Consider the following 27694-nt stretch of genomic DNA (forward strand, 5'->3'; position numbering starts at 1 on the left):
TGAGATAAAATTTTGGTCATACTGCCCAGCACTACCTGTCACTAAATAAAGCATCAGGAGAAGGAAAATGAATAGAGAGATTTCTGTGCAAGTCTCACTGGTATTGCTGATAAGAGGATTTAAGTTCCACACTTGCTTAAGCAACTGTCAGTGAAAGTGACTTCCTACCTTGTGTACACAGTCTGTTTGGTAAAAAGGCCCATGAATGAATGGTTTAAGTTGAACAATCCTCAATCCATGTTTACTGGCATTAATGTTGCCGCTATCTTTGCATAACCTTGTATGTAGTCCTAATTTAGAACATATTACACCAACAGATTATATTTTCAAGTAACTGATCTTCTTTTGGCTGCTCCCGTTAGGGGTTGCCACAGTGGATCATCTTCCATATCTTTCTGTCCTCTGAATTTTGTTCTGTTACACCAGTAACTGATATCTGAAATATTGAAGTGTCCAGTAGCAATTAAATGCTGGACCTGCACTTAATGCATGTGAAGATAAGAAATTCTGTGACTGTACGGCATTTTCCTCTAACCCTATGCTGTCTTTCTTAGATTAGCTGCTGATTTTTTGAAGAGTGATTACATCTTCCTAACTGTTGGTCAGGTTGGAGGGGCTTGTAGTGATGTCAATCAAGTAATACTTGAGGTTTCTCAGTTTTCAAAGAGAGACAAGCTTGTTGAACTACTTCAAATGACAGGTAAGAATAATTTGAAGAATATACACCTTGTACATCTATTTTCCGGCCCTATTGTTCACTGTAAAAATCAGTAATTGTTTTGCAATTTACTGGTTTTAGAAGAAATAATAATCATTACATTTATATAGCGCTTTTCTCAGTACTCAAAGTACTATCCACACAGGGAGGAACCGGGAAATAATTATTAGAGCATTAGTATTTTAAAGAAAATAGAGGAATAACCAAAATGACCAGTTATAATGCAATAACTTGTACCAAGGTTCTAAAGCATTTGCTTATTTTATTTTGTAGATGTTGAATTTATGTTCCCGTTTTTGGTTTCATAATTAAATGCATTTTAAACTAAAATAAATGTGAATAACTTGAAAGGCTGTGCTTATTGCTGTTTTATGAATGCTACCTTGCAAAAACAGATGCATTGTTACCTAATTGTAACATTTCTGAAATAATGCTTGCTTCCTTCTGCTTTCTTTTTTGCTGTTTAATTTAAAGTTACCCACACTTATGTCGAAGCAAGAATATGTAGTCATTTTGATTGGATAAAACAACAGTTTTTTCAAAGTATTTTTTAAACCTGTATAATAGGTTAAGAGTACTGTGTTTTTGTAGCCCCTAGTTTGTTTCGCCTAAATTTTCATGTATTTCTGTAGTTTATTTTGTAATCTTGATAACCTTTTCAGCAGCTGTTTTTCTCTTTGCATAATTAAGGTTATAGTCTCTTTTCAAACATTTGCTAAAATATTATTTTTTGACCTGGCTAACATTTATGAACTTTATTCTGGGACAGATCCTGTCCATGGTGTTTTCATGCCTTGTAAATGATTTTAATTGAAGAGACTGGCTCGCTATGAAACCAGTATTTGAAATAAGATGGTTCTGTTTGGGCATGTATTGAAACTGAAATTGTTTTACGTAGCATATATATGTGAATTTATATCTCTCTGTGTGTGTGTATATAGATGTAAACATATACATATCTATATGTACAGTATATATGGAGATACGGATGTATATGTGTGTCCGCGCAGTCAGTCCCTCATATCTGCACGTTCAGCTAACTGCAAATCGGAAAAGCAAAACTTAAAATTGTGCACCAAGTATTGTGCTTAACTATTTGAGGGTTGAATATTTTTTCAGAAATGTGCAGAAGAGCGGCTGTCAGAACTCTCTTCGTGGAGGTGCCAGCCACCAAAGCTAAAGGCAGATGTAGCAAGAGAGCAAAGTGAATGCATACAACAAAATATTTTGTTGACTGAGTTATGCTTAATGCTGATTTGGACTCTGACTTATCACACTCCGATTTTGATGCAAGAGATCTGGTGATTGAAAATGAAAGTGATGTACCCAGTATCACCTTATGTCCCCAGCTAATCTTACTGCTTAATGCGTTTGTGTAGTAGCCGGCAACTGCGTGAAGATACTATGAGGTTACAAGTAGACAACCGTCTCGAAAGAGTTAACCCACATGAATAAAGTGATGTTTAGGCATAATCTGCTGTAGTCTCATGCCATTTTACAGATCCACAATCTCTGTCCAGCACTTGAAAGAAAATGTCACATCGTTGCTGACTTGTACCGTGTAGTTAGGCCTACAATAGCTACGTCAGTACTGAACATTTACAGACTTTATTATCCCCAAATCAATGCTGTATTAGAAACATTTTAAACAGCATTTACATTGTATGTGCTATTAAGTAATATAGACTGTTTAAAGTACAGTAATCCCTCGCTATATCGTGCTTCGCCTTTCGCGGCTTCACTCCATCGCGGATTTTATATGTAAGCATATTTAAATATATATCGCGGATTTTTTGCTGGTTCGCGGATTTCTGTGGACAATGGGTCTTTTAATTTCTGGTACATGCTTCCTCAGTTGGTTTGCCCAGTTGATTTCATACAAGGGACGCTATTGGCAGATGGCTGAGAAGCTACCCGGCCTACTTTTCTGTCTCTCTTGCGCTGACTTTCTCTGATCCTGACGTAGGGGGATTGAGCAGGGGGGCTGTTCGCACACCTAGACGATAAGGGCACTCGTCTAAAAATGCTGAAAGATTATCTTCACGTTGCTATCTTTTGTGCAGCTGCTTCCTGAAACAACATGCTGCGTGCTTCGCATACTTAAAAGCTCGAAGGGCACGTATTGATTTTTGATTGAAAAACAAACTCTCTCTCTCTCTCTCTCTCCCTGCTCCTGACGGAGGGGGTGTGAGCTGCCGCCTTCAACAGCTTTGTGCCGCGGTGCTTCGCATACTTAAAAGTAAACAGCCCTATTGATTTGTTTGCTTTCCTCTGTCTTTCTGACAGACTCTGCTCCTGACGCGCACTCCTTTGAAGAGGAAAATATGTTTGCATTCTTTTAATTGAGACGGATCTGTCTTGTCATGGAGCACAGTTTAAACTTTTGAAAAAGAGACAAATGTTTGTTTGCAGTGTTTGAATAACGTTCCTGTCTCTCTACAACCTCCTGTGTTTCTGCGCAAATCTGTGACCCAAGCATGACAATATAAAAATAACCATATAAACATATGGTTTCTACTTCGCGGATTTTCTTATTTCGCTGGTGGCTCTGGAACGCAACCCCCGCGATGGAGGAGGGATTACTGTATATAGGATGTTGTTGCGTTTGCATACAAGGGATTTGAGCATCCACTGGGTGTCCTGGAAACAATCCCCTGCAGATGATTAGGGATGACTGTATCTCAAGAAGATTCATTATAGAAAGTTATCGGAGAACAGAAACTGAGGTCCATCTTACTGAACATTAAGTAGTAAAGGTATAATCATGAAACCTGAACACAACTAGCTACCTATTTAACTAGCTGGAATTGTGTGTTTGATACTAATTAGGGTTGTCAGAAGAGCTGATTTTTCTGATCCAAGTCAGTACTAACGTAAGGTTGGGCGGTATCCAAATTTCGATACCGTCAAACCTCCTCCCTATTTTACCTCGGTATACGGTATTACCATGAATAATAAAAAAAAAATGACGTAAGGCTCAGACAGCGTCACCAAACTGTTGGCTTGTGCCTAAACCGTTCAGAAACTGAATATCAAACACTAATACTGAAACAATAACGAAATAACATGCAGAACAATATTAACTTTTATTAGCAACAAATAGCAGTTTATAAAAAAGTGCAAATACAACAGTCAAACAGAATTAAATTAACATAAACATCCAGAACAGTTTTCGCACGGAGACGCACACACAAATAAATTAAATTAAATCACACCGCCTGAACAACTTTTAATAACAAAGAGCAGCTTATAAAAAAGTGCAAATAGACCCACAACAGTCAACCAGAGTTGAATTAACATAAACATCATCCATATTATAAAAAGTATTGCAAAGCAATAGTCCTAAACAAAAACTTCTTTCCAGTCTTCTTTCCAATATTGTTTTTAACGTAAACCAAATAAAAATACCTGAATCAATTAAATAAATAAAAATAAACACAGTGCGAATAGGAACGAATGGCAAGTGGCATCAATCTAGTCAAGATTTTTCGCTAGAAAAACCAGCATGTTTACTTTGTCCGGCTTTAACAGGGCACGTTGTGGACCGACAACTTTACCTGCGGTGCTGAAAACCCGCTCCGATAGTGTGCTTGTGGCACAGACGCACAGGTACTTTCGTGCCACTCGCGACATCTGGGGAAAACGCCCGGCAGCATTTTTCCACCAGAGAAGTGGGTCCTCCGTCTCCTTGAGTAACTGGCTCCAAACAGTAGGCTGTTATTTCAGCTCCGACTCGGTCCTCTACGGTGCCGATGCTGATGGGACCTGCCATTGCATCAGATTTTTTTTGCAGCATACTTCCCAGAGTCATCTTTTTTTCGTGAGGGTGCAGGTTGCGCCTCTTCCATTCTGATGGCCACTGGACCTGCTGCCTCTAAGCTCACGATCTCAGCCTGTAATTCAGCCTTGGTCTCCGCCAATGCGTTGTCATCCGTCTCATATCCTCCACGGTAACGAGGGTCGAGGAAAGTGTATTTTCGCAATATTTTGCGCACTGAATTGGATTCATACTTGGCCTCCAGCTTTGTTAGAATTCCAGTTTTGATTGACTTTGTTAGCTGGAGGTCATTTTCTGACACAGCCAACACATTGTCCCTGCAGAGCTGTAGTATGGGGAGGATACAGGAACTGGTCACACAATTTTCTCCTGACAAAATATCAGTGAAGTCACCGACTGGTTTCAGTGCTTCGTGAACAGCTTTCAAGATGTCCATGTCCTGCCAGGTCAGGGACAGGCTGCTCCTTCTGTCATCAGACAGGACGTGTCTGATCGCTTGGGCCTGCTTGAGGATACGCTCCACCATTGCCAGTTTGGAGCCCCAGCGAGTTGCGCAGTCCTGCCGACGGATGGATGGATGAATTAATTAATGAATGATGAATAAACGATTAAATTAATGAATAGGCCTAAATAAACAATTGAATGAATAAATAGGCCTAAATAAACGAATGAATGCATAAATAAGTCCATTAATGTATATTATTCCATTTGGTCAAATTTGCATGCACATTTATTTTAGGCTAAATAAGTCCCTTATGCGCATCAAGCCTGCATTTATTTGATAAAAAATACAGGAAAAAAATTACAATTTAAAAAATGGCTTTCTATTTTAATATAGCCTACTTTTCAATATAATTTATTTATGTGATGCAAAGCATATATATATATATATATATATAAAATATATGCCCCTTGTTTTATATTTGAGCCCCTGCCCCTGAGGAACTATCTGCACGTTTTATGCTTACCGTTATGAGACTATGTTTTGGGAGTCCCAAGTCCACTTGCTTCTTGTGGAGTTCATCCTTACGTTGCCAGCTGTGTGAAAAGGCCCCGACAATATTACGGCATAGTCCGAGGGCGCGCTCGGTTTTTTGCCTCTGGTCATGCAGTCCATTTGTGACAGCCAAGTTTAGATCGTGACCGAAGCAGTATAGCCACGGCCAATGCAGGGACCTGATTGCGGCATGAATGTTGGCAGCGTTGTCAGTGGTTATGGCTGAAAGTTTTTTCTCGTCAAGTTGCCATTCCTGAAGTGCAGCTCTGAGCGCAGCAGCAAGATTGTCCGCTGTATGACTCTCAGGAAAATACGTAGTTTGGAGGCATTTGGATTCAAGTTTCCAGTCAGGTGTAATAGTATGGACAGTCAGAGACATATATGGTGTCATGTTAACTGACGACCACATGTCAGTTGTTAAGGAATAACTGTCTGCCGCTGACAGCAGCACTTGAACATTGTCTCTAACTTTACTATATAAATGTGGGACGGCTGTTTTGTGAGAAATATTTCCGTCCAGGCAGCTCGTACTGGGCATCTAGGACCTTTACCATGTCCGTAAAGGACTTTTTTTCCACTGTGTGGAAAGAGACCATTTCCTTCGCCAAGTATATTGTCACTGCATCAGTACAGGTTTTCCAATGGACACTGTCCCTTTTGTACTTTGTTGCTTTCCCGAAGGCCCCCATTATCGTCGGCTGCGTAGTGGCGGTGGACCTAGATGATGTTGGTCCTGCATCGGGAGGCGTTGAAACTCTTGCACTGAGTGAACTCGGGTCCATCCTCGCAGCAGTGAGTGGATGGTGGTTTCATATATGCGACCTTAGGTTCGAGGTATTTCCATCTCTCGCGGTCACCTTTTTGTTGCAGAATTTGCAAATTGCCTCGTCCGTATTTACCTCCTTTCCCTTCTCGTTCGGTCGAAACCCGAAATACTGCCAAACTGCAGAAGTTGTGTTCTTTTTCGAGACCAGGTCACTTGGTGCGCGACTCGCCATCTTTCCCCACCACTCACTTTCTCCTCCACGCTGTCACATGATGACAGCCACGCATACGCATTTTTAGGCATTAAATAAATTAATATTTAATCCTTGTCTCCCATATAAGTGCATTGTTTTTATGACGGTATAACGGTAGTGAAACTGATACCGTTGCTATTTTTAGATCCCGCGGGATACCATATTACCGCCCAAGCCTATACTAACGTTCCAAAAACCTGATGGTTGCCAGCTTTTTCACACTATCTGTGGAACTGGGTAGAAGAAAAGACAAATGTATAGCCTCTTATTATTGCCACTTTTATCCCATAATGGATTTGGTTTAGGGACAAATTCGTGCGTGTTTTGAGAGTGAAATAACATGACCAATCTTGGGATGCTCAGATTAGGTTTTTTAAAGCTGTTGCAGATCACTAATTCCATGTTACTTGCTCTGACAATTCTGTTACTGATTCAGGTCCCAATCCCCAAACTTTGTCTTGCAGTAAGCTTCCTGAATAATCATACACACAAGACTTGTATCCTATATTGAAGTGTTGACTTTGGTGTTTTGTGTAATTAATCTTTAGTCCACAGGTGTTAAAGTGAAATTTTCTTGGCTTTATTGTTCAATTACTAAAATAATACTAAAAATTTCCTTAAAATAGATAGATAGATAGATAAAATGCATACTTTTTACAAAATTCATATAAAAATATTTATCCGTAATGCATATGGCATGAAAGAAAAAATACTTCTAATAATTACAAGTTGACATTGTTCAGTTTCTTCTTTTGCAATGTATCTATCTGAAACCAAGCTTAATTAAAAATTAGTTTTCACTGTTTCACTAATAAAAAAAACTCACAATTGATATTGGCAATTAAACACTTAAATGTAAATGTACATACATACAGGTTTTAATCGATTTTAATCATTAATTGCACTACAACTTTTATTTGCAGTTACAATATACATGTGTTTTCTTCAGTGTACTAGCTAGGCATTCATAATACAGTAATCCTTCACTTATCGCGGGTTCCAAGGCCGACCGCGATAACTGAATTTCCGCAAAGTAGGAACACCATATTTATTTATTTAACGTGTATTTGGACGTTTTTAAACCCTCCCTGTATTGTTTACAACCCACCCTTTACTCTATTAATAACGGACAACTGCTAAGCAATATGAAATCGGTAGATAAGTTTACACTTACTGTATAGCGAAGTACACGTAGCTATATATGACGTGATGATGGTGATGAATATGCTGCGCAGTAAAAATGACGATGAAGGTGATGATGACTTTTACTGCGCGGCCGATGACTGTATTTAACGTCTCTTCAGACGGCGGTGCCATTTCCTGGGGCACCTCCTCCACGGTTTCCGAAGGTGTATCCGTAGTAGTAGTAGTAGTAGGAACTGGCTCTTTTTTGCGAGGCTGCAAAAACATTGTGATCGGCAGTTGCTGCCGCTGCTTCTTTTTCCAGGCGAAGAGCAGCTGGTAGGCGGTCATTACGTCGTCGACCTTGCTGCAAAGATTCCTAAAGCAGATTCCATCCAGACTACTGCCTTATCACGTCCACTTGCAACTCGTTTTGCGCCCTGGTTAAAGGACACTGCGGCCGTAGATCTTATATGCTTTTCCTCCTTTTTAAATAGAAAGAATCATGGACTCATTGATGCTGTAATGGTGTAGCTGTTCCCTTCCTTCAACATATCCAAAACTTTTTGCCTTTTCTGCAATCATTTGCATCTTCTGTTGGCGCTTGGACACGACCCCTGAGGCAGTAGCACGTTAATGCTGAATGAGTGAGATGAGACTTCCTGGTTAATGCAGCACTCCGTCACTGAGCCAATCAGCAGCACACAGGAACTTAACTGCGTGCTCTGATTGGGTAGCTTCTCAGCCATCCGCCAATAGCATCTCTTGTATGAAATCAACTGGGCAAACCAACTGAGGAAGCAAGTGCCAGAAGTAAAAAGACCTATTGTCCGCAGAAACCCGCGAAGCAGTGAAAAATCTGCGTTATATATTTAGATATGCTTACATATAAAATCCGTGAAGTCGTGAATCCGCGAAAAGTGAACCGCAAAGTAGCGAGGGATTACTGTACTTGAAATTTAATTATAGATCTGGATTACTGTTTTGCTTTTATAGTACTTCGTTTATTTAACAACATGTATTGTGTGACGTGCATATAATTAACACAGTACAAATCTTAAAAAAAAAAAAAATGCAAATGTATCATGTTCATAAGATACAAGGCTAGCATTCTTAACAAGTTTACATGTAAAGGTAAATTTTTTTGTTATTCTACAGTAAGCCTGTTTACTAACAAATTTTTAAATGATTTTTTTCCAAATGAAAACAGAAACTGACAAGTGGTGCAGTTTTATTTAACTTCCTTAGCTTTAAACCTGAGCGTTACTCGGGCTATGAAAACAGCTAAATGTGTTAATCCAGAGTATCACTCGGGCATCTGTACAGAGGTGTCTTGCGTAAGCGTTAGGACCGAGAATCACTTGGGCCGTAAAAGTGCTGCTGTTCTTTGGAGAAATTCTGAGTGTAGGTTTTGCCATTGTAGCAAAATTTTGGAGCGTTTACATTTCGGACCGTAATGTTGGCATTGAAAAGTCTCATGGCTTAAAAGGGCATACTGACATGGATACAGTACATTACATCAAAAAAAGCAACATTTGGCATAAAGCTATACGTGTTTTGTGAATCTAAAACGGGGTACTTTTGGAATTTGGTTCTGTACACAGGGAAAGTGGCAATGTTTGAACAGAAGTAAAATTTGTATGGCATTGCTACGTCAATGGTGCTGACTTTGATAGATTCTCTGTTGGGTCAAGGTTACTCTGTAACCATGGTCAATTTTTATACTTCGCCTCAGCTATTTGACATCTTGCTCCAAAGAGATACTGACACGTACGGAACAGTGTGTCCCAACTGTCGTGGCATGCCTGAAGACTTTGGCAGAGCTAAATTACAATGAGGTGCACTAGAAGCTTAGCAAAATGGTAAAGTGCTTGCACTGAAATGGAAAGTCAAAGATGTTTGTTGTCTTAGCACTGTACATAATGCAGCTATAGTCGCTGTACAGGTAAAAGGCAACAAGCAGGTTACTAACCCTTGTGCTGTGGTCAACTACAATAGCACGGTGGATGGCATAGATTGTATGGATCAAGAATTGATTTTTTTTTATCCTGCTATGCAGAGGCAACAGAAGAAATACTACAAAAAGATAATTGTCACCTGGTGGAACAGTCCATTTGGAATACATTTGTCTTGTACAAAGAAAAAGCTGGCTAAATGATCTTATCCAAACTTTATATTCCAGCTTGTAGAACATATCATTGCAGCACCTCCACCATTCACACTACCGCTAAAGTGATGCGGTTGACCCGGCACATCGCAGATCAATCCAGAGCATCTTATTGGTAAAGATTTTATTATGTACCTCGAACAGGTAAAAAAGAATTCAACTCGTACCTGTGCAGTTTGCTCTTTAAAAACTGGTAAATTTGGAAATCAAATCCGAAAAGGAACATGCTTTTTTTTGTCCCGGCTATGATGTTGGATTGTCTTTCACGGTGCTTTAATATTTAGCACACAAAGGACTCATTTTGAGATTATATACTATTTTGGCATCATTAGCAGTAGTATTACTGTTAATATTTTAATTGCTCATTTCATAATTTTTTTCATCATTACAATCATTTATATCACAAGTAAACTTTTGAGATTTAATGTTTCATGCCAAAAAATACAATGCTTTTTAGACTTTTTTTTTTTTTTGGGGGGAATAAAATGCAACGCTAAGGAGCTTAAAGGACAAAACATCTGAATCTATTAAAATAGATTTTCTTGCTATTTGTGTAACTGCACAGAGCTTGATTCTTTTTTCTCAGTTTATTACTCCACTTGAACGTAAAGTCTAATATTTAAATCTCTTGCCCTTTCGTAAAGCATGCCTTGGTTTGACTTGGTTTACACTACAGGAAGTTCACTGGCACAACTACCATAATACTAAATTAACATAAGGCTTAGAAAAGCATGGACTGGAAATTTAGAGAATTGTGAAAATCATCAGATTTAGATTATCAGACAATTGATTGAAGCACCACTAGACTGAGAATACTAAAAATAAAATTCATATAGGTTACAATGCTTCGAAGCACAAGGCACATGTTCTTATTAATGTAACGCACAATGTTCCAACAGAAACAGAATTGCTGAAACCTGCAGTTAGCAGTTTATGCTTCATTGCTAAGAGTTTACAAACACTGGTTGTCATTGGTTTTTGAAGGTAAACTAATGTTCATTGGTATAACCCAATGAATCTGCCTATTTATGCATTTATTTATCAATATGTATCTGCACAAAGCCAAATTGTCCCCACGGGGACAAAGTTCTAGATATCTTGCTGTCTAATTTTTTTATTACAGGAAATGCACAATATTGTACAGTTAGGTCCATAAATATTTGGACAGAACTTTTTTCTAATTTTGGTTCTATACATTACCACAATGAATTTTAAATGAAACAACTCGGATCCAGTTGAAGTGCAGACTTTCAGCTTTAATTCAGTGAGGTGAACAAAACGATTGCATAAAAATGTGAGGCAACTAAAGCATTTTTTAACACACTCCTTTCATTTCAGGGGCTCAAAAGTAATTGGACAAATTAAATAACTGGAAATAAAATGTTAATTTCTAATACTTGGTTGAAAACCCTTTGCTGGCAATGACAGCCTGAAGTCTTGAACTCATGGACATCACCAGATGCTGGGTTTCCTCCTTTTTAATGCTCTGCCAGGCCTTTACTGCAGCAACTCCTGGGTTGCTTTGGCTGTATGTTTTGGGTCATTGTCCATCTGTATCATGAAACACCGCCCAATCAATTTGACTGCATTTAGCTGGATTTGAGCAGACAGTATGTCTCTGAACACCTCAGAATTCATTCAGCTGCATCTGTCCTGCGTCACATCATCAATAAACACTAGTTTCCCAGTGCCACTGGCAGCCATGCCCACACAATCCATCACATTGCCTCCACCGTGCTTTACAGATGATGTGGTATGTTTTGGATAATGAGCTGTTCCATGCCTTCTCCATACTTTCTTGCCATCATTCTGGTAGAGGTTGATCTTGGTTTCATCTGTCCAAAGAATGTTTTTCCAGAACTGTGCTGGCTTTTTTAGATGTTCTTTAGCCATCTTTAAGTCCAATCTAGCCTTTCAATTCTTGAGGCTTATGAGTGGCTTGCACCTTGCAGTGCACCCTCTGTATTTACTTTCATGCAGTATTCTCTTTATGGTAGACTTGGATATCAATATGGCTACCCACTGGACCTAACTGTTGTTCGTTTGGTTGGCTGTTGTGAAGGGGTTTCTCTTCACCATGGAAATGATTCTGCTATCATCCTCCACTGTTGTCTTCCGTGGATGTCCAGGTTTTTTTGCATTGCTGAGTTCACCAGTGCTTGCATTCTTTCTCAGGATGTACCAAACTGTAGATTTTGCCACTCATAATATTGTAGCAATTTCTCGGATGGGTTTTTTCTGTTTTCGCAGCTTACGGGTGGCTTCTTTCACCTGCATGGAGGGCTCCTTTGACTGCATGTTGACTGTTCACATCAAAATCTTCCACATGCAAGCACCACACCTCAAATCAACTCCAGGCCTTTTATCTGCTTAATTGATAATGACATAACAACGGACTTGCCCACACCTGCCCATGAAATAACCTTTGAGTCAATTGTCCAATTACTTTTGAGCCCCTGAAATGAAGGGACGGTGTTAAAAAAAAAAATGGTTTAGTTGCCTCACATTTTTATGCAATTTTGTTCACCCCACTGAATTAAAGCTGAAAGTCTACACTTTAACTGCATCTGAATTGTTTCATTTAAAATTCATTGTGGTAATGTATAGAACCAAAATTAGAAAAAAGTTGTCTGTCCAAATATTTATGGACCTAACTGTATATGTCAGTAATGGAGGTACTTTAATAAAATGCCATTAAATTGGATGTGTTTTCCTGTGATATTGTAAAATATCAAAATTCACAGGTGAATAGTATTGAACATTCTGATAACGTGATGTATCTAAGAATTCTTCAGTGGCTTTGTACAACTTAAAAGATAATAATGGTAATAAATTATAAACTAAACTACCTGCTGGTAATAGCCATTGATAAATGATTATCTATTGCAAGAGAATTTTCCAGTTGTTTCTAGCAGCATTGTTAATGATGTTTCACTAAATTCTGACTTTAATTTAAAAGTTGTGTGCCGAAGTTTTAACAATGGGCTCATGTGTTGTACACCATGGTACTAAAGTTTTCATGTGAAAGATGGTACTGCTACATATTAGCTGTTTCAAAACCACCTCTTCATTCTCCAGGAAGGAATTGCAAAGTTTTTGTTTTTAATGTATAATGAACAGTGGTCTCAAATATGAATATACAAATTTATAAAATAAGGCAGTTATTAATTAGAAAAAATACTTGCCATTTCATTGGCGCATTAATGTGAGTTCTCTGAAATCTCACGTTAAGTTTATTCTAAATCTGGTCAAAAAAAAAGATACTTCATATTTGGAGATGGGCCAATAAAAATATTTTGATTTTACCTTTGGCAGGCAAAACAACTTGGCAGGTGGGCCATGGCACCAAGTTCCACATTTGAGTACCGAAAGAGAAACAGAATAGGTGAGGGTTAGTGACAAATTAGAACGATCATGTTACTTATGTTTTAGTGCTAATGACCAACAGACATGCAGTCTGTACAGTTAATCAGCAGCTCTAGTCAGGATATGCTAAACTGAAGTAGTGAGTCTTCAGCTGGGATTTAAAAGCTGAGACTGAAGGGGCATATCTCTTATAAGTAGCAGGCAGACCATTCCACAGTTTAGGGGCCCGTAACTAAAAGCTTGATCTCCCACTGTTGTTTTATTAATCCTTGGAATCATAAGCAGACCAGCTTCTTGAGATCTTAATGTGCACTCTGGTTTGGAAGTCATAAGATCAGACAAGTAAGCCGGACCTTGGCCATTTAATGCTTTGCAGTATACAGTGCACCCGGAAAGTATTCACAGCGCATCACTTTTTTCATATTTTATGTTACAGCCTTATTCCAAAATGGATTAAATTCATTTTTTTCCTCAGAATTCTACACACAACACCCCATAATGACAACATGAAAAAAGTTTACTTGAGGTTTTTGCAAATTCATTAAAAATAAAAAAACTGATAAATCACATGTACATAAGTATTCACAGCCTTTGCTCAATACTTTGTCGATGCACCTTTGGCAGCAATTACACCCTCAAGTCTTTTTGAATATGATGCCACAAGCTTGGCACACCTATACTTGGCCAGTTTCGCCCATTCCTCTTTGTAGCACCTCTCAAGCTGCATCAGGTTGGATGGGAAGCGTCGGTGCACAGCCATTTTAAGATCTCTCCAGAGATGTTCAATCGGATTCAAGTCTGGGCTCTGGCTGGGCCACTCAAGGACATTCACAGAGTTGTCCTGAAGCCACTCCTTTGATATCTTGGCTGTGTGCTTAGGGTCGTTGTCCTGCTGAAAGATGAACCGTCGCCCCAGTCTGAGGTCAAGCACTCTGGAGCAGATTTTCATCCAGGATGTGTCTGTACATTGCTGCAGTCATCTTTCCCTTTATCCTGATTAGTCTCCCAGACCCTGCCGCTGAAAAACATCCCCACAGCATGATGCTGCCACCACCATGCTTCACTGTAGGGATGGTATTGGCCTGGTGATGAGCAGTGCCTGGTTTCCTCCAAACATGACGCCCGGCATTCACACCAAAGAGTTCAATGTCTCATCAGACCAGAGAATTTTCTTTCTCATGGTATGAGAGTCCTTCAGGTGCCTTTTGGCAAACTCCAGGCGGGCTGCCATGTGCCTTTTACTAAGGAGTGGCTTCCGTCTGGCCACTGTACCATACAGACCTGATTGGTGGATTGCTGCAGAGATGGTTGTCCATCTGGAAGGTTCTCCTCTCTCCACAGAGGACCTCTGGAGCTCTGACAGAGTGACCATCGGGTTCTTGGTCATCTCCCTGACTAAGGCCCTTCTCCCCCGATAGCTTAGTTTAGATGGCCGGCCAGCTCTAGGAAGAGTCCTGGTGGTTTCGAACTACTTCCACTTACGGATGATGGAGGCCACTGTGCTCATTGGGACCTTCAAAGCAGCAGAAATTTTTCTGTAACCTTCCCCAGATTTGTGCCTCGAGACAATCCTGTCTCAGAGGTCTACAGACAATTCCTTTGACTTCATACTTGGTTTGTGCTCTGACATGAACTGTCAACTGTGGGACCTTATATACACAGGTGTGTGCCTTTCCAAATCATGTCCAGTCAACTGAATTTACCACAGGTGGACTCTAAGCTGCAGAAACATCTCAAGGATGATCAGGGGAAACAGGATGCACGTGAGCTCAATTTTGAGCTTCTTGGCAAAGGCTGTGAATACTTATGAACATGTGCTTTCTCAATTTTTTTATTTTTAATAAATTTGCAAAAATCTCAAGTAAACTTTTTTCACGTTGTCATTATGGGGTGTTGTGTGTAGAATTCTGAGGAAAAAAATGAATTTAATTCATTTTGGAATAAGGCTGTAACATAACAAAATGTGGATAAAGTGATGCACTGTGAATACTTTCCGGATGCACTCTGTTAAAAGGATTTTGAAATCTGCCCTAAACTTAACCGGGAGCCAGTGTAAGGATTTAAGAACTGGAGTTATGTGTTCATATTTTCTTGTTCTTGTAATAATTCTTGCAGCAGCATTTTGGATTAACTGGAGGCTATATAAAGAACGGTTTGAACATCCGGTGAACACCGCATTGCAGTAGTCAATCCTACTAGAAATAAATGCATGAATTAATTTCACAGAATCCTGTTTAATTAGAAAGCGCCTTAATTTCCCAACATTTGTAAGATGGAAGAAACATGATTTGGACAACTTTGTAATATGCGCTTTAAATGACATGCTAGAGTCAAAGAACTTCTAGATTGCGGACTGATTCAGTAAAATTAATGGTGATTCCAACGGAGTTAAATGATGACGAAATATTGTGATCAGCGTCATTCCCTCCAACAATTAACATCTGTTTTATCTGTGTTTAAAGACCAGTAGTTCTCATTCCTCCCCTCCTTTAATTCACTAACACAACTAAAGACAACATCGGAGAAACTTCATTTGATCTAAATGAAAGGTATAACTGGGTGTCACCTGCATATGAGTGAAAATTAACCTTGTTTCCTAATGATAGATCCCAATGGAAGCATGTAAAGTGAAAACAGTAAAGGTCCCAGTACTGAGCCCTGCGGGACACCATATCTCACTTCTGTGTATAATGGAGTACTGTCAGCACAGTTCTGTACATATTGAAATCGATTTGATAAATACTAAACCAAGCAAGCACAGTGCCTGTAAGGCCAACATCATTTTCTAGCCTGTGCAGTAAAATAGAATGGTCAATGGTGTCAAATGCTGCACCTAAGTCTAACATAATTACAATGGAGTTTCCTTCATCAGAGGATATCAGAATGTCGTTTACAACCCGTGTTAGTGCTGTTTCTGTACTATGACCAGTGCGGAAAACAGACTGGAATTTCTCAAATTGTAATGCGTAAGGTGTGACTGAAACTGATTGGCGACTACTTTTTCTAGTATTTTAGAGAAAGAGGGTAAATTTGAAATAGGCCTATAATTTAGTGTGTGGGTCTAGGTCTGACTTTTTAAGTAATGGTTTAATGACTGACACTTTTAGTGCATCGGGTACTGTGCCATGCAATAGTGAACTATTGATAATGTTTAGAATAGGCGCTGCAAGAACATCCATTGCACTTTTTACTCGTTTTGTTGGCACTGGATCTAGGGAGCAAGTAGTGGGTTTCATTTTAGAAATTAAAGTTAAGACTTCCTGCTCAGTTACAGGATTAAAATTGCTAAAGTGCTGAATGCAATGTGAGGCAGGGTCTGCTAAGCTAGTATGCAGTTTGTACTGTGATGCGGAGATCTGGGATCTTGTATTTTTAATTTTGTCATTGAAGAAGTTCATAGTCTGTACTGCTAATGCTTTATTGTTCTCCATCTGCGCTCCAGTTTTCAACACTCGCTAATCTAAGAGCTCGAGTGTTTTCATTTAACCAGGGAGAGTTTCTATGTGTTTTTATTCCACTCAATACATTGGTTGACATGGAGTGCAACTCTGGATTGTCTCATTTACAGAGTTTAAAACTTTACTCTAGTTTTTGGTACAACTCTAGTGGGATATATATTAATTTCAGGACACCTTGACCAAATTTCATAATGCATGTATTGGTCAAATTGTCTGCATATATTGACTTTAGGCAGCTTGTTTGGTTTAACACAGGACACTTAATTCTTTGGCAGGTGTATTTGTTAATGAGTTATGAGTGCTTTGCAACTCATAATTAGCTCAAAACTCAAATGTTTTGCAGACAAATTTATTAGATTTGTACTGAAATCATTGGTTTATTGGTACTTATATTGGTTTAAGTAGAAATCAATCGTATATTGGAAAGTATTTTTACATTAGTGCACATCATTCAACCTATATGTATTCATTTTAGAACAATTTCAAAAATAAATTGAATTGAATGAATATTTAATACAACTTTTTTTAATGTTAATGTAAACTTAATTACCAGGAAAATTAACACACATTATAGTGAAAGAATGTGCCAAACTAAATTTGTTCAAAATGATACAACTTACTTTGTGGAAAGTCTTTGAGTTTATTTTTTTGTTTTCTCAGCCTCCCATATTAAAAGGTGTCCCATGCCTTCAGTTAGAATATGTACTTTGCATCTGTATCCATATAGTGGTAAAAGAACATGTCCTGATTAGGCAGATAGCATATTGAAGGTATAAGCCTATTGCTTAAAAGTATTCAATATGTGCAGTATTCATTCCAATAAATGAAGGCAAAGGAGCTGATTATGCCAACATTGTTCCAGTTGATTGAACAAACTTGCATTAAATGATCTTGTGTACAAAGGAAACTTTATTGGTATGTAAGTAACGCATCGTCTCTTATAATGTTTTAATGTTCTTAATCAAACATATCCAAATTAAAAGCTGTAATTTAAAAAAAATGTATGTCTCTCTTCCCCTCTCCCTCCAGGTACTGAAAGAACAATGGTTTTTGTAGAGACTAAGAAAAAAGCAGATTTTATTGCCACTTTTCTTAGTCAAGAGAATATTCCAACTACAAGCATTCATGGGTAAGTATATTAAAAATATCTGTTGGTACATAATATCACTTTCTTGACTTTTCCACATGGTCAGAGGCATTCTAAAATGTAAGGTTTTATTGAGTTATGGTGACTATTAGAGCTTCTGCTTAATTGCTAACGTGTGTGATTCACATGCAAGATCATTTGACTTTTTTTTTCTTAAGAATCCCCTAAGTACGTTAATTTAATCCAGTTAATTTGACCACACTTCACACATAATGAAGCAGTGCCAAATTAAAGTCCAATAGTAGTGGGTCGCCAGTGCTTGATTGTTTCCAGTTTTGGTTCTTGAAATTGAACTTAATTCACACACACCAGCAGGGTTGTCCCTCAGCCCTTATAATATGGGATCATCTCATAGTGGAACATAAAATGCCTTGTACCATGTTGAATCAATCTTCTTTCGGCTGCTTCTGTTGGGGGTTGCCACAGCAGATCATCTTCTTCCATATCTTTCTGTTCTCTGCATCTTGTTCTTTTACACCCATCACCTGCATGTCCTCTCTCACCACATCCATAAACCTTGTCTTAGGCCTTCCTCTTTTTTTTTTTTCTTGCATGTCAGTTCTATCCTTAGCATCCTTCTCCCAATATACCCAGCATCTCTCCTCTGTACATGTCCAAACCAACGCAGTCTCGCCTCTGACTTTGTCTTTCAACCGTCCAACTTGAGCTGACCCTCTAATGTTCTCTAATCCTATCCATCCTCGTAACACCCATTGCAAATCTTAGCATCTTTAACTCTGCTACCTCCAGCTCTGTCTCCTGCTTTTTGGTCAGTGCCACTGTCTCCAACCCCCGTAACATAGCTGGTCTCACTACTGTCCTGTAGACCATCCCTTTCACTCTTGCTGATACCCATCTGTCACAAATTACTCCTGACACTCTTCTCCACCCATTCCACCCTGCCTGCAGTCTTTTTCACTTCTTTTCCACAATCCCCATTACTCTGTACTGTTGATCCCAAGTATTTAAACTCATCCACCTTCGCCAATTCTACTCCCTGCATCCTCACCATTCCACTGACCTTCCTCTCATTTACACACATGTATTCTGTCTTGTTTCTACTGACCTTCATTCCTATCCTCTCTAGAGCATATATCCACCTCTCCAGGGTCTCCTCATCCTGCTCCCTACTATCTCTACAGATCACAATGTCATCAGCAAACATCATAGTCCATGGGGACTCCTGCCTATTCTTGTCTGTCAACCTGTCCATCACAATTGCAAATAAGGGCTCAGAGCCAATCCCTGATGTAATCCCACCTCCACCTTGAATGAATCAGTCATTCCTACCGCAGACCTCACCAGTCACACTTCCCTCGTACATATCCTGTACAACTCTTATATACTTCTCTGCCACTCCCGACTTCCTCATACAATACCACAACTCCTCTCAAGGCACCTTGTCACATGCTTTCTCCAGGTTCACAAAGACGCAATGCAACTCATTCTGGCCTTCTCTATACTTCTCCATCAACATCCTCAGAGCAAACATTGCATCTGTGGTGCTCTTTCTTGGCATGAAACCATACTGCTGCTCACTGATCATCACCTCCCTTCTAAATCTAGCTTCCACTACTCTTTCCTATAACTTCATGCTGTGGCTCATCAATTTTATTCCCCTGTAGTTACTTTTGTCCGGCACATCACCCTTATTCTTAAGTATTGGTACCAGTACACTTCTTCTCCACTCCTCAGGCATCCTCTCACTTTCCAAGATTCCATTAAACAATCTGGTTAAAAACTCCACTGCCATCTCTCCTAAACTCCTCCATACTTCCACAGGTATGTCATCTGGACCAACGGCTTTTCCATTCTTCATCCTCTTCATAGCTATCTTACTTTCTCCTTGCTAATCCATTGAACTTCCTGATTTACTATTTCCACATCATCCAACTGCTTCTCTCTCTCTCGTTCTCTTCATTCATCAGCCTCTCAAAGTACTCTTCATTTGCTCAAGACACTCTCCGCGTTTGTGAGTACGTTTCCATCTTTATCCTTTATCACGCTAACCTGCTGCACATCTTTCCCAGCATGGTCCCTCTGTCCAGCCAATCGGTACAGGTCCTTTTCTCCCTCCTTAGTGACCACCCTCTCATACAACTCATCATACGCCTTTTCTTTAGCCTTTGCCACCTCTCTTCACCTTGCGCCTTATCTCCTTGTACTCTTGTCTACTTTCTGCATCTCTCTGACTATCCCACTTCTTTGCCATCCTCTTCCTCTGTATACTCTTCTGTATTTCCTCATTCCACCACCATGTTTCCTTTTCCTCCCTCCTCTTTCCAGATGTCACGCCAAGCACCCTTCTTGCTGTCACCCTTACTACATCTGCTGTAGTTTCCCAGCTGTCTGGTAACTCTTCACTGCCACCCAGTGCCTGGCTCACCTCCTCCCTAAACTCAACCTTGCAGTCTTCCTTTTTCAACTTCCACCATTTGATCCTTGGCTCTGCCCTCACTCTCTTCCTCTTCTTGATCTCCAACTTCATCCTACAGACCACAATCCTATGCTGCATAACTACAGTTTCCCCTGCCACCACTTTGCACTCTTCAGTCTCCTTCAGATCAACTCTTCTGCATAGGATGTAATCTACCTGTGTGCATCTTCCTCCACTCTTGTACGTAACCCTATGTTCCTCCCTCTTCTTAAAATACGTATTCACCACAGCCATTTCCATCCTTTTGGCAAAATCCACTATCCTCTGACCTTCATTCCTCTCTTTGACACCATAACCTACCCATCACCTCCTCATCTCCTCTGTTCCCTTCACCAGCATGTCCATTGAAATCCGCTCCAATCACCAGTTTCTGACCCTTGGGTACAACTGTTCATCACTTCATCCAACTCACTCCAAAAATCTTCTCTCTCATCCATTGCACACCCAACTTACAGGGCATATGCACTAACGACATTCATCATCACAACTCCAATTTCCAGCTTCATAATCATTACTCTGACACACTTTTCACCTCAAACACTCTTGACATACTGTTCCTTCAGAATAACCCCTACTCCATTTCTCCTGCTATCCACACCATGATAGAACAATTTGAATCCACCTCCGATCCACCTAGCCTTACTCCCCCTTCCATTTAGTCTCTTGCACGCACAATATATCAACCTTTCTTCTCTCCATCATATCTGCTAACTCTCTCCTCTTACCAGTCATACTGCCAACATTCAAAGTTCCTACCCTCGGTGCCACTCTCTTTACCTTCTTCTCCTCCTGCCTCTGGACACGTCTCCCCTCTCCTTCTCCTTCTTATTTGGCCAACAGTAGCCCAATTTCCGGCAACACCCTGTTGGCTAACGGTACTGGTGGCGGTCATTGTTAACCCGGTGTTCGACTGATCCGGTTTGGAAATTTGTATTGTTGTCCGCATATTGATTTGGCAAAATTTTACACCGGATGCCCTTCCTGACGTAACCCTCCCCATTTATCCGGGTTTGGGACCGGCACGAAGAAACACACTGGTTTGTGCATCCCCTGTTGAATCAATAAGGGATGCAATTTCTCCCGTTGTTTTTGTATATAATTTTATATATGCATTAAATCTTTAAAGTGCAGAGAATAAATTCAAATCAGTTGTGCAAGCGGAGTGAATGAATTTTATTTTCATGTTACACTAACATTGCATATGGACTAGCACTGCGTGAGATTGCACATCAATGTCATTCTTGACATTATGCTGGCCCCACACATTGACAGTATATATAAAAAAGGAAAGTCTCCTTGTGCGGCACGGTGGTGCAGTGGTAGCGCTGCTACCTCGCAGTAAGGAGACCTGGGTTCGCTTCCCGGGTCCTCCCTGCGTGGAGTTTGCATGTTCTCCCCGTGTCTGCGTGGGTTTCCTCCCATAGTCCAAAGACATGCAGGTTAGGTGGATTGGCAATTCTAAATTTGCACTAGTGTGTGCTTGGTGTGTGTGTGTCCTACGGTGGGTTGGCGCCCTGCCCGGGATTGGTTCCTGCCTTGCGCCCTGTGTTGGCTGGGATTGGCTCCAGCAGACCCCCGCGACCCTGTGTTCGGATTCAGCAGGTTGGATAATGGATGGATGGAAGTCTCCTTGTGCAGTATAGTGGAATGTCCAGAACAAGAGTTAACATGTGTGATGTCTAAGTGGCAATAATATATTTGGCTCAGCCCTGTCACTGGTGATGAATACTCCTGCTGTCAAGTTTTTTCAGTCGCCCATTGTGGGTTAATTGACCTGAAACAGTATGGTAAGGTGCTGTGCCCATGTCTGAGCATTTAAAGAGCAGACAACAGAGTAGAATTACTTGATTACTTGTACCTCACTTACACTCTCTCTCCCCCCCTCCCCCAAATGTAGACATATGTTGTTAATTGTATGTTATCTACTGTATACTAAATTATAGCCTACTTTAGCCTATTTTGCTGTAACCAATAATTGGTGCGATTTGCTCATTCTATTTTCAATCCATGTGGGCTTAAGGTTAAGAGACTTAATAATAATAATAATAATAAATTTTATTTATATTGCACTTTATATTTTAGCAATCCCAAAGTGCTACAGAGTAAAAATAGAATAATAAAATAAAAAAAAACAAAAAAAAAACAGAAGAGTCTATAAATATATTTTATATGTACTTATTTGCTTAGACACTTTTATCCAAAGTGACATACAAAGGTCAACATAATTGAGTAACATCAGTCTAGGGATTGTTGTGAACAAGTGTAGCAGGACAGGTTAAAGTTGATCACCTAAAGTGAAGAGCTATAAAACTTTTATATAACAAAAAAAAGATCAATTAACAATGATGTATCTGTAGAGCACTGATTTGTTACCATGCACAGTTGGCATCATTAGACATTTACTGGTAAGACCATATGTTGGAGAGAAGGAACATAGCACCTCCTCAGTGTCTGTTTTCGTTTGCCATTGTGGTTTTCATTGAGAGGCCACCCCACTCATGAGCATCGATGAGTTGCTAAATGAATAGAAATGTTCAGGATTTTTTGAAGCATGATATTTCATCCACTAGATGGCAGTAGAATAAAAATGTAAATCAGAGCTCATGGTTTGTCACACCTCTGCAAAACTCGAACCTTTGAGCTCTGTTTATTGCATAGCATTTCAAATAGTTTTTTGGGCCAGGTACAACTTCATCTGCTACTATGAAAGAACTGAATTTCATAGGGTGCGTTTCTTAAATTTGTGCTTAGTGCATGTACTCTTAAAATTTCCCCCAAAAGTTCTTTGATCACAGGTTCTCCACTGGAGCTACATTTGCGATTCATCAGTTAGTTATTAGCTACTCATAACATTTAAATCCATGCAAGCTCAATAGAGCTCAGTTCAATATAATCTTGTATGTACATTTTGCTGTTGCAGATGACAAAAGTCAGAGCTGAAGAGAATTAAAGTATACATTTTACTGGAATGTTGCCAGGGAATATACAGTTTGATAAGTCCAAGGCTGTACATGATTCTATTATGCATAGAGTAAATGTGTATTTTTAAATATTTCAGATTTTTAGAAATTACAATATTGATTTTTGAAAGTGTCAAATGTTAACATTTGATTTGTAGATGCTCCATATTTGACCTTAATATGTTTACTTTAATTGACAAACAGCAAATTCCGACAGCTTCAGCTTTTACTGTAGTTAATTTTTGTCATCCATTATTTATACAATTTACAAATTAACTGTTTATGCTTATATTAAGGGACCGAGAGCAAAGGGAAAGGGAACAAGCACTTGGAGATTTTCGTACAGGAAAATGCCCAGTCCTGGTTGCCACTTCTCTTGCTGCTAGAGGTCTTGATATTGAACATGTTCAGCATGTTGTTAACTTTGACCTTCCTAATTCAATTGATGAGTATGTACATCGCATTGGCCGTACTGGACGCTGTGGAAATACTGGCAGAGCTGTATCGTTTTTTGACCTAAAATGTGACATTCCTATTGTCCGTTCCTTGGTGAAAGTTCTTTCAGATGTATGTATTATGTTCTCTATTTTTTTTTTAAATAAAATTTGTTTCATATATATTTGTTTATAGAGTGTGTTTTATATATATATATATATATATATATATATATATATATAATATAATATTTTTTTTTTTTTTTTTTTATAGGCTCGGCAAGAAGTTCCTGCTTGGCTGGAAGAAATAGCATTTAGTGCTCATGGTACAACAGGGTTCAATCCAAGAGGAGCAGTCTTTGCAGCTTTGGATACCCGAAAAGTATGTGTTCCAGAATACTTTTAATGTTCACTCTTTACTTTTAAGTGATGAACAGTCATGCTAAAACTTTCATCTGAAGTGAAATGTGATGGCTGCTGATGCAAATTTTAATATATTGTAAGGAAGTGGAAAGAAAAGTCTTAATTTTCTGCAAATATGCTAGAACATAGTCTTGCTCATTGCAATTCACACTCAGCTACACACACACACTCGGCTAGTTGATTAATTCGCAAATGCAAGGTGAGATTATGAAAAGACAGTATTTACTACCTTGGGATTAGCAGTGATTAGGGATGCAGGATCCTCATGAATATGAAAATCTGCTAATACATTTTAGGGGTCCCATCTTGCCTCCTAATAGGTAGTATATTGTTCATCACAAGCCTTACCAATAACATACAGCTGATTATACAAATTCTAGACAGTACATTACAGTTCTATGTATAGAACACCATAAAAGTAAAATATTGAATTACTGTACCATTTTTTTTTGTACTGAAATAGTAATAGTCTTCGTTCATGGTGGTAGCTACAGCAACAGCTTCATGGATTTCAGGCTTTCTTTTTTAATATACCTTACTGTTGACTCTGTAAAAGAATACTCCACCCAAAAGCTGTTTTTAAATGTTGCTTGCCCCCATGTAACAGTATGAAAAATATCCATTGGTGAGAAAAGTGTAAAAAAAATACCAAAAGAGTTTAGAAACCTTACAATGCATAAAGCATTTTTTTTTCGTGTGTCCAAGTGTAGTGACTCTTCAGGGAAAAGCAACTGTATTGGATAGGTTTCCTTGTTAAAGTCACACAAAAAAGATTCCAGTGAGCCAGCAGATAGCAGTTATTCAATTAGAGTGAAGATTTTGTATTAATTTTTATATAAATATTTGTGGGTTGTGAAACAAATTATCTGAGTCCCCATTATTTCTTATGGGGAAATTCACTTTGGATTACAGGCACGTTTCTGGAACTAATTATGCTCGCAAACCAAGGTTCTACTGTATGTCTCATTTCTGTATATGTGCTTTTCCTAAGTTTTTTTTCAGTATTTTTAATTTTATTTGAATTCTAAAGGCAAAACAGTCCCCTGCTGTAGTTAGTTCTTCACATATATGACATATATACGCTTTTCTCACGCAAATCTTTGGTGTAAAGTTTAAATTTATTAATTTTAAATTTATAGCCAGTCATTGCATTTTATAATGTATGCTATGTGGCATAAATCACCACTGGAAAAGAAGTCTATAAACTTACTAACGCATCTTCAATTTTTACATTAGAAAGTATGCCTTCTGTGTTTCTGTTGCATTTTTGCTGGTACTATTTTTCTCAAGGTAAGGATATGTTTTTTATTTGCTTATATTGTGACATGAGTCCCCTGTCTTGCACCCCAAAACATGAGGTTGAGTCTGTCATTTAGCAAAACCAGCTTTTATTCCGCTTCAAACGAACAGCATGGTTATTGCACTGGAATCTACCACTCTCCTACACACAGACACAGCACTGCAATCGGGCAAGGTCGTGGCCAACCATGATCTTTTCGGATTTGTTTTCACAGTTAGCTGCTACAGCATTGGGAGCCTGCGGTTTCCCCTGCAACTGATGGGCTGTCTTCCACAGATGTGGCGATCACGCTTCGGGATGCTCTTTAGTGCGTTGGCCCATTGGGGGGAGTCCTAAAAGAGTTTAGAAACCTTTCAAGTATGTTGAGAAGTGGCCTTCCTGGGAGGAATTCTCATATAAACATGGAAGTAAATCAACATATTAAATACTGTATGTGGCATGAACAGTTTGATATCCTACTTTGAGAGGAAACCACTCTTCTGGGGGAGAGATTATTGCAAAGAAAGATTAGCAGCAAGGGAGTGCACACAGCTGTTTTTTTTCCTCCTTTAAAATACCTGTCATAATGGTGTTTTGTTAGAAAATATGTAAGTTATTTTGCAATGTGTATATAATTTTACTGTGGGGATTAATGCTCAACTTTTCTTCGCTTGAGCAATGAACATATTCAAAATTATTTTTTTTAAACGTGTCCCATGGGTTCCATAATAACACCAAGATTGGCCGTGTAATTTTTAAAGTTTACACAAAAACGCTTAACTTTTGAACACTTCTCCATATATACCATGTTTGCGAAGAAATAACTTCAACTTAAAATACTGAACTTAGCCTTTAAACAATTTTAATGTCTTGGTCATTAATTTGTGAATGGATTTTCTTTTTGCACTAATGTATAAACTTATAAAATGTAAACTTTTTTAAAATTGGTGTTTGCATTGTGAAAAATGGCACGAAATGTGAAGCTAAACCTGCTTATATATTCACAATAGCGTACTTTTGCACTTTTTGATTCCTGCCTGAAATGTGTGCCTCTCAATCTTTGCAGAGTTCAAGCTTCAGTAAAGATCTTGGAAGTCTGAATGACCCAATGAACCCTTCAGAGGATACAAATGAGGACCTTTGGGAATGAAACATAGCTCTACAAACAGTTCTGCAGTTCAGTGATTCATGTTTTGATTAATCACGTAGCAGTGTTGTGCTGGCCCTTGATTTCTCAAATTTGTAATGGATGTTTGGTGTTTTTCTTTTCTGTAAACTGAACAATTAATCATCTCAATGATTAAGTTCTGCAGTTCAGTGATTTCATGTTTTGAGTACAGTACTTTAATGTTGATACTTTTGATTAATAACATAGCATTTGTTTGCTTTCCCTTGATTTCTCAAATTTGTAATGCACGTGTGGTAGTTTTCCTTTCTAGTAAACTGATCAATTAACCTTAAATATGTCAAGGGAACTGTTTAATATATATTTTAGATTTAATTTGAGCTGTTAACCCTAAATGTTACATTTGAGTGCTTATATTAGCTAGAAAATGAAAGGAAGTATGTATAGATAGACTGTGTCCTGGATATTTTGTACTTATTAAAGCACTTTTAAACTGTGTACTTTCTTGGAACTTCAGTTTCTTTTTGGGAGCTAGAGTTTAGCATAATATAAATCATTATAGTTAAACACGCTTCTGCTTGTAGTGTTGTGCTTGGATTTTTTTTTTTTTTTTTTTATACCTTTTTGGTTGTGGTTATCTTCTGAAGCAGACGTGTTTTATCTAATTAAAAAGTTTGGGCAGTATTTGTGCTACTTTGTTTTTCTTGTATTCAGATTTTTGATATTTTTAAGTTGGAAATACTTGGAGAAATAAAAGCATTGCCTTTTTATTTGCTTTTCACATCTAAACCTCAGACACACTTATGAATGCACATTTTATTCCATTATTCCATGTAAGCGTAAGCTTGTATGGTTATATGGAATCATGCCTGGAATCCTAATTATACTTTTTTTCTTGTACTGTGGAAGGAATTTATCCATGTATTCGGTGTGAATTCTGGTTAGAATTATGTGAAGATATATTTTTGTGTTCTGTTATTTCAATTGATGCTGGAAAATTAAAAAGTGTACAAAATACAGTGCAAATATGAATATATAAAATTGTGTCTGCTTGTTACCACATCATGAAAAAAAATGTTAATACATTTTTTATAACATTTGGGGATTTTTAAATTACCCGACTTTTTTCCCAAAGGTTACTAAATGCTTTGTCTGCTATCCTGAATCGAAATGGTAATATAAAAATGAAGTTTACCTGGAAGTGCTGCAACAATAGGCATTACCTTATACATTGCATGTGTGCCACAATTTACCTATTTGTTT

General features: G+C 38.6%; 1 protein-coding gene across 1 annotated transcript in view; it reads left to right on the plus strand.

Moving 5' to 3' along the window:
- The window catches only part of ddx4 (DEAD (Asp-Glu-Ala-Asp) box polypeptide 4), a 68946-nt gene extending 41964 nt beyond the window's left edge, over positions 1-26982 (plus strand). Inside the window, exons 16-20 of the mRNA XM_051929590.1 lie at positions 555-700; positions 17655-17754; positions 23466-23736; positions 23878-23985; positions 26372-26982. Of these exons, the coding sequence (XP_051785550.1) occupies positions 555-700; positions 17655-17754; positions 23466-23736; positions 23878-23985; positions 26372-26455 (709 nt within the window). The 3' untranslated portion in view covers positions 26456-26982. The remainder of the gene's footprint in view (positions 1-554; positions 701-17654; positions 17755-23465; positions 23737-23877; positions 23986-26371) is intronic.
- Positions 26983-27694: the final 712 nt, after the last annotated feature.

This window comes from Erpetoichthys calabaricus, chromosome 7, assembly GCF_900747795.2.
Source record: "Erpetoichthys calabaricus chromosome 7, fErpCal1.3, whole genome shotgun sequence".
NCBI lineage: Eukaryota > Metazoa > Chordata > Cladistia > Polypteriformes > Polypteridae > Erpetoichthys > Erpetoichthys calabaricus.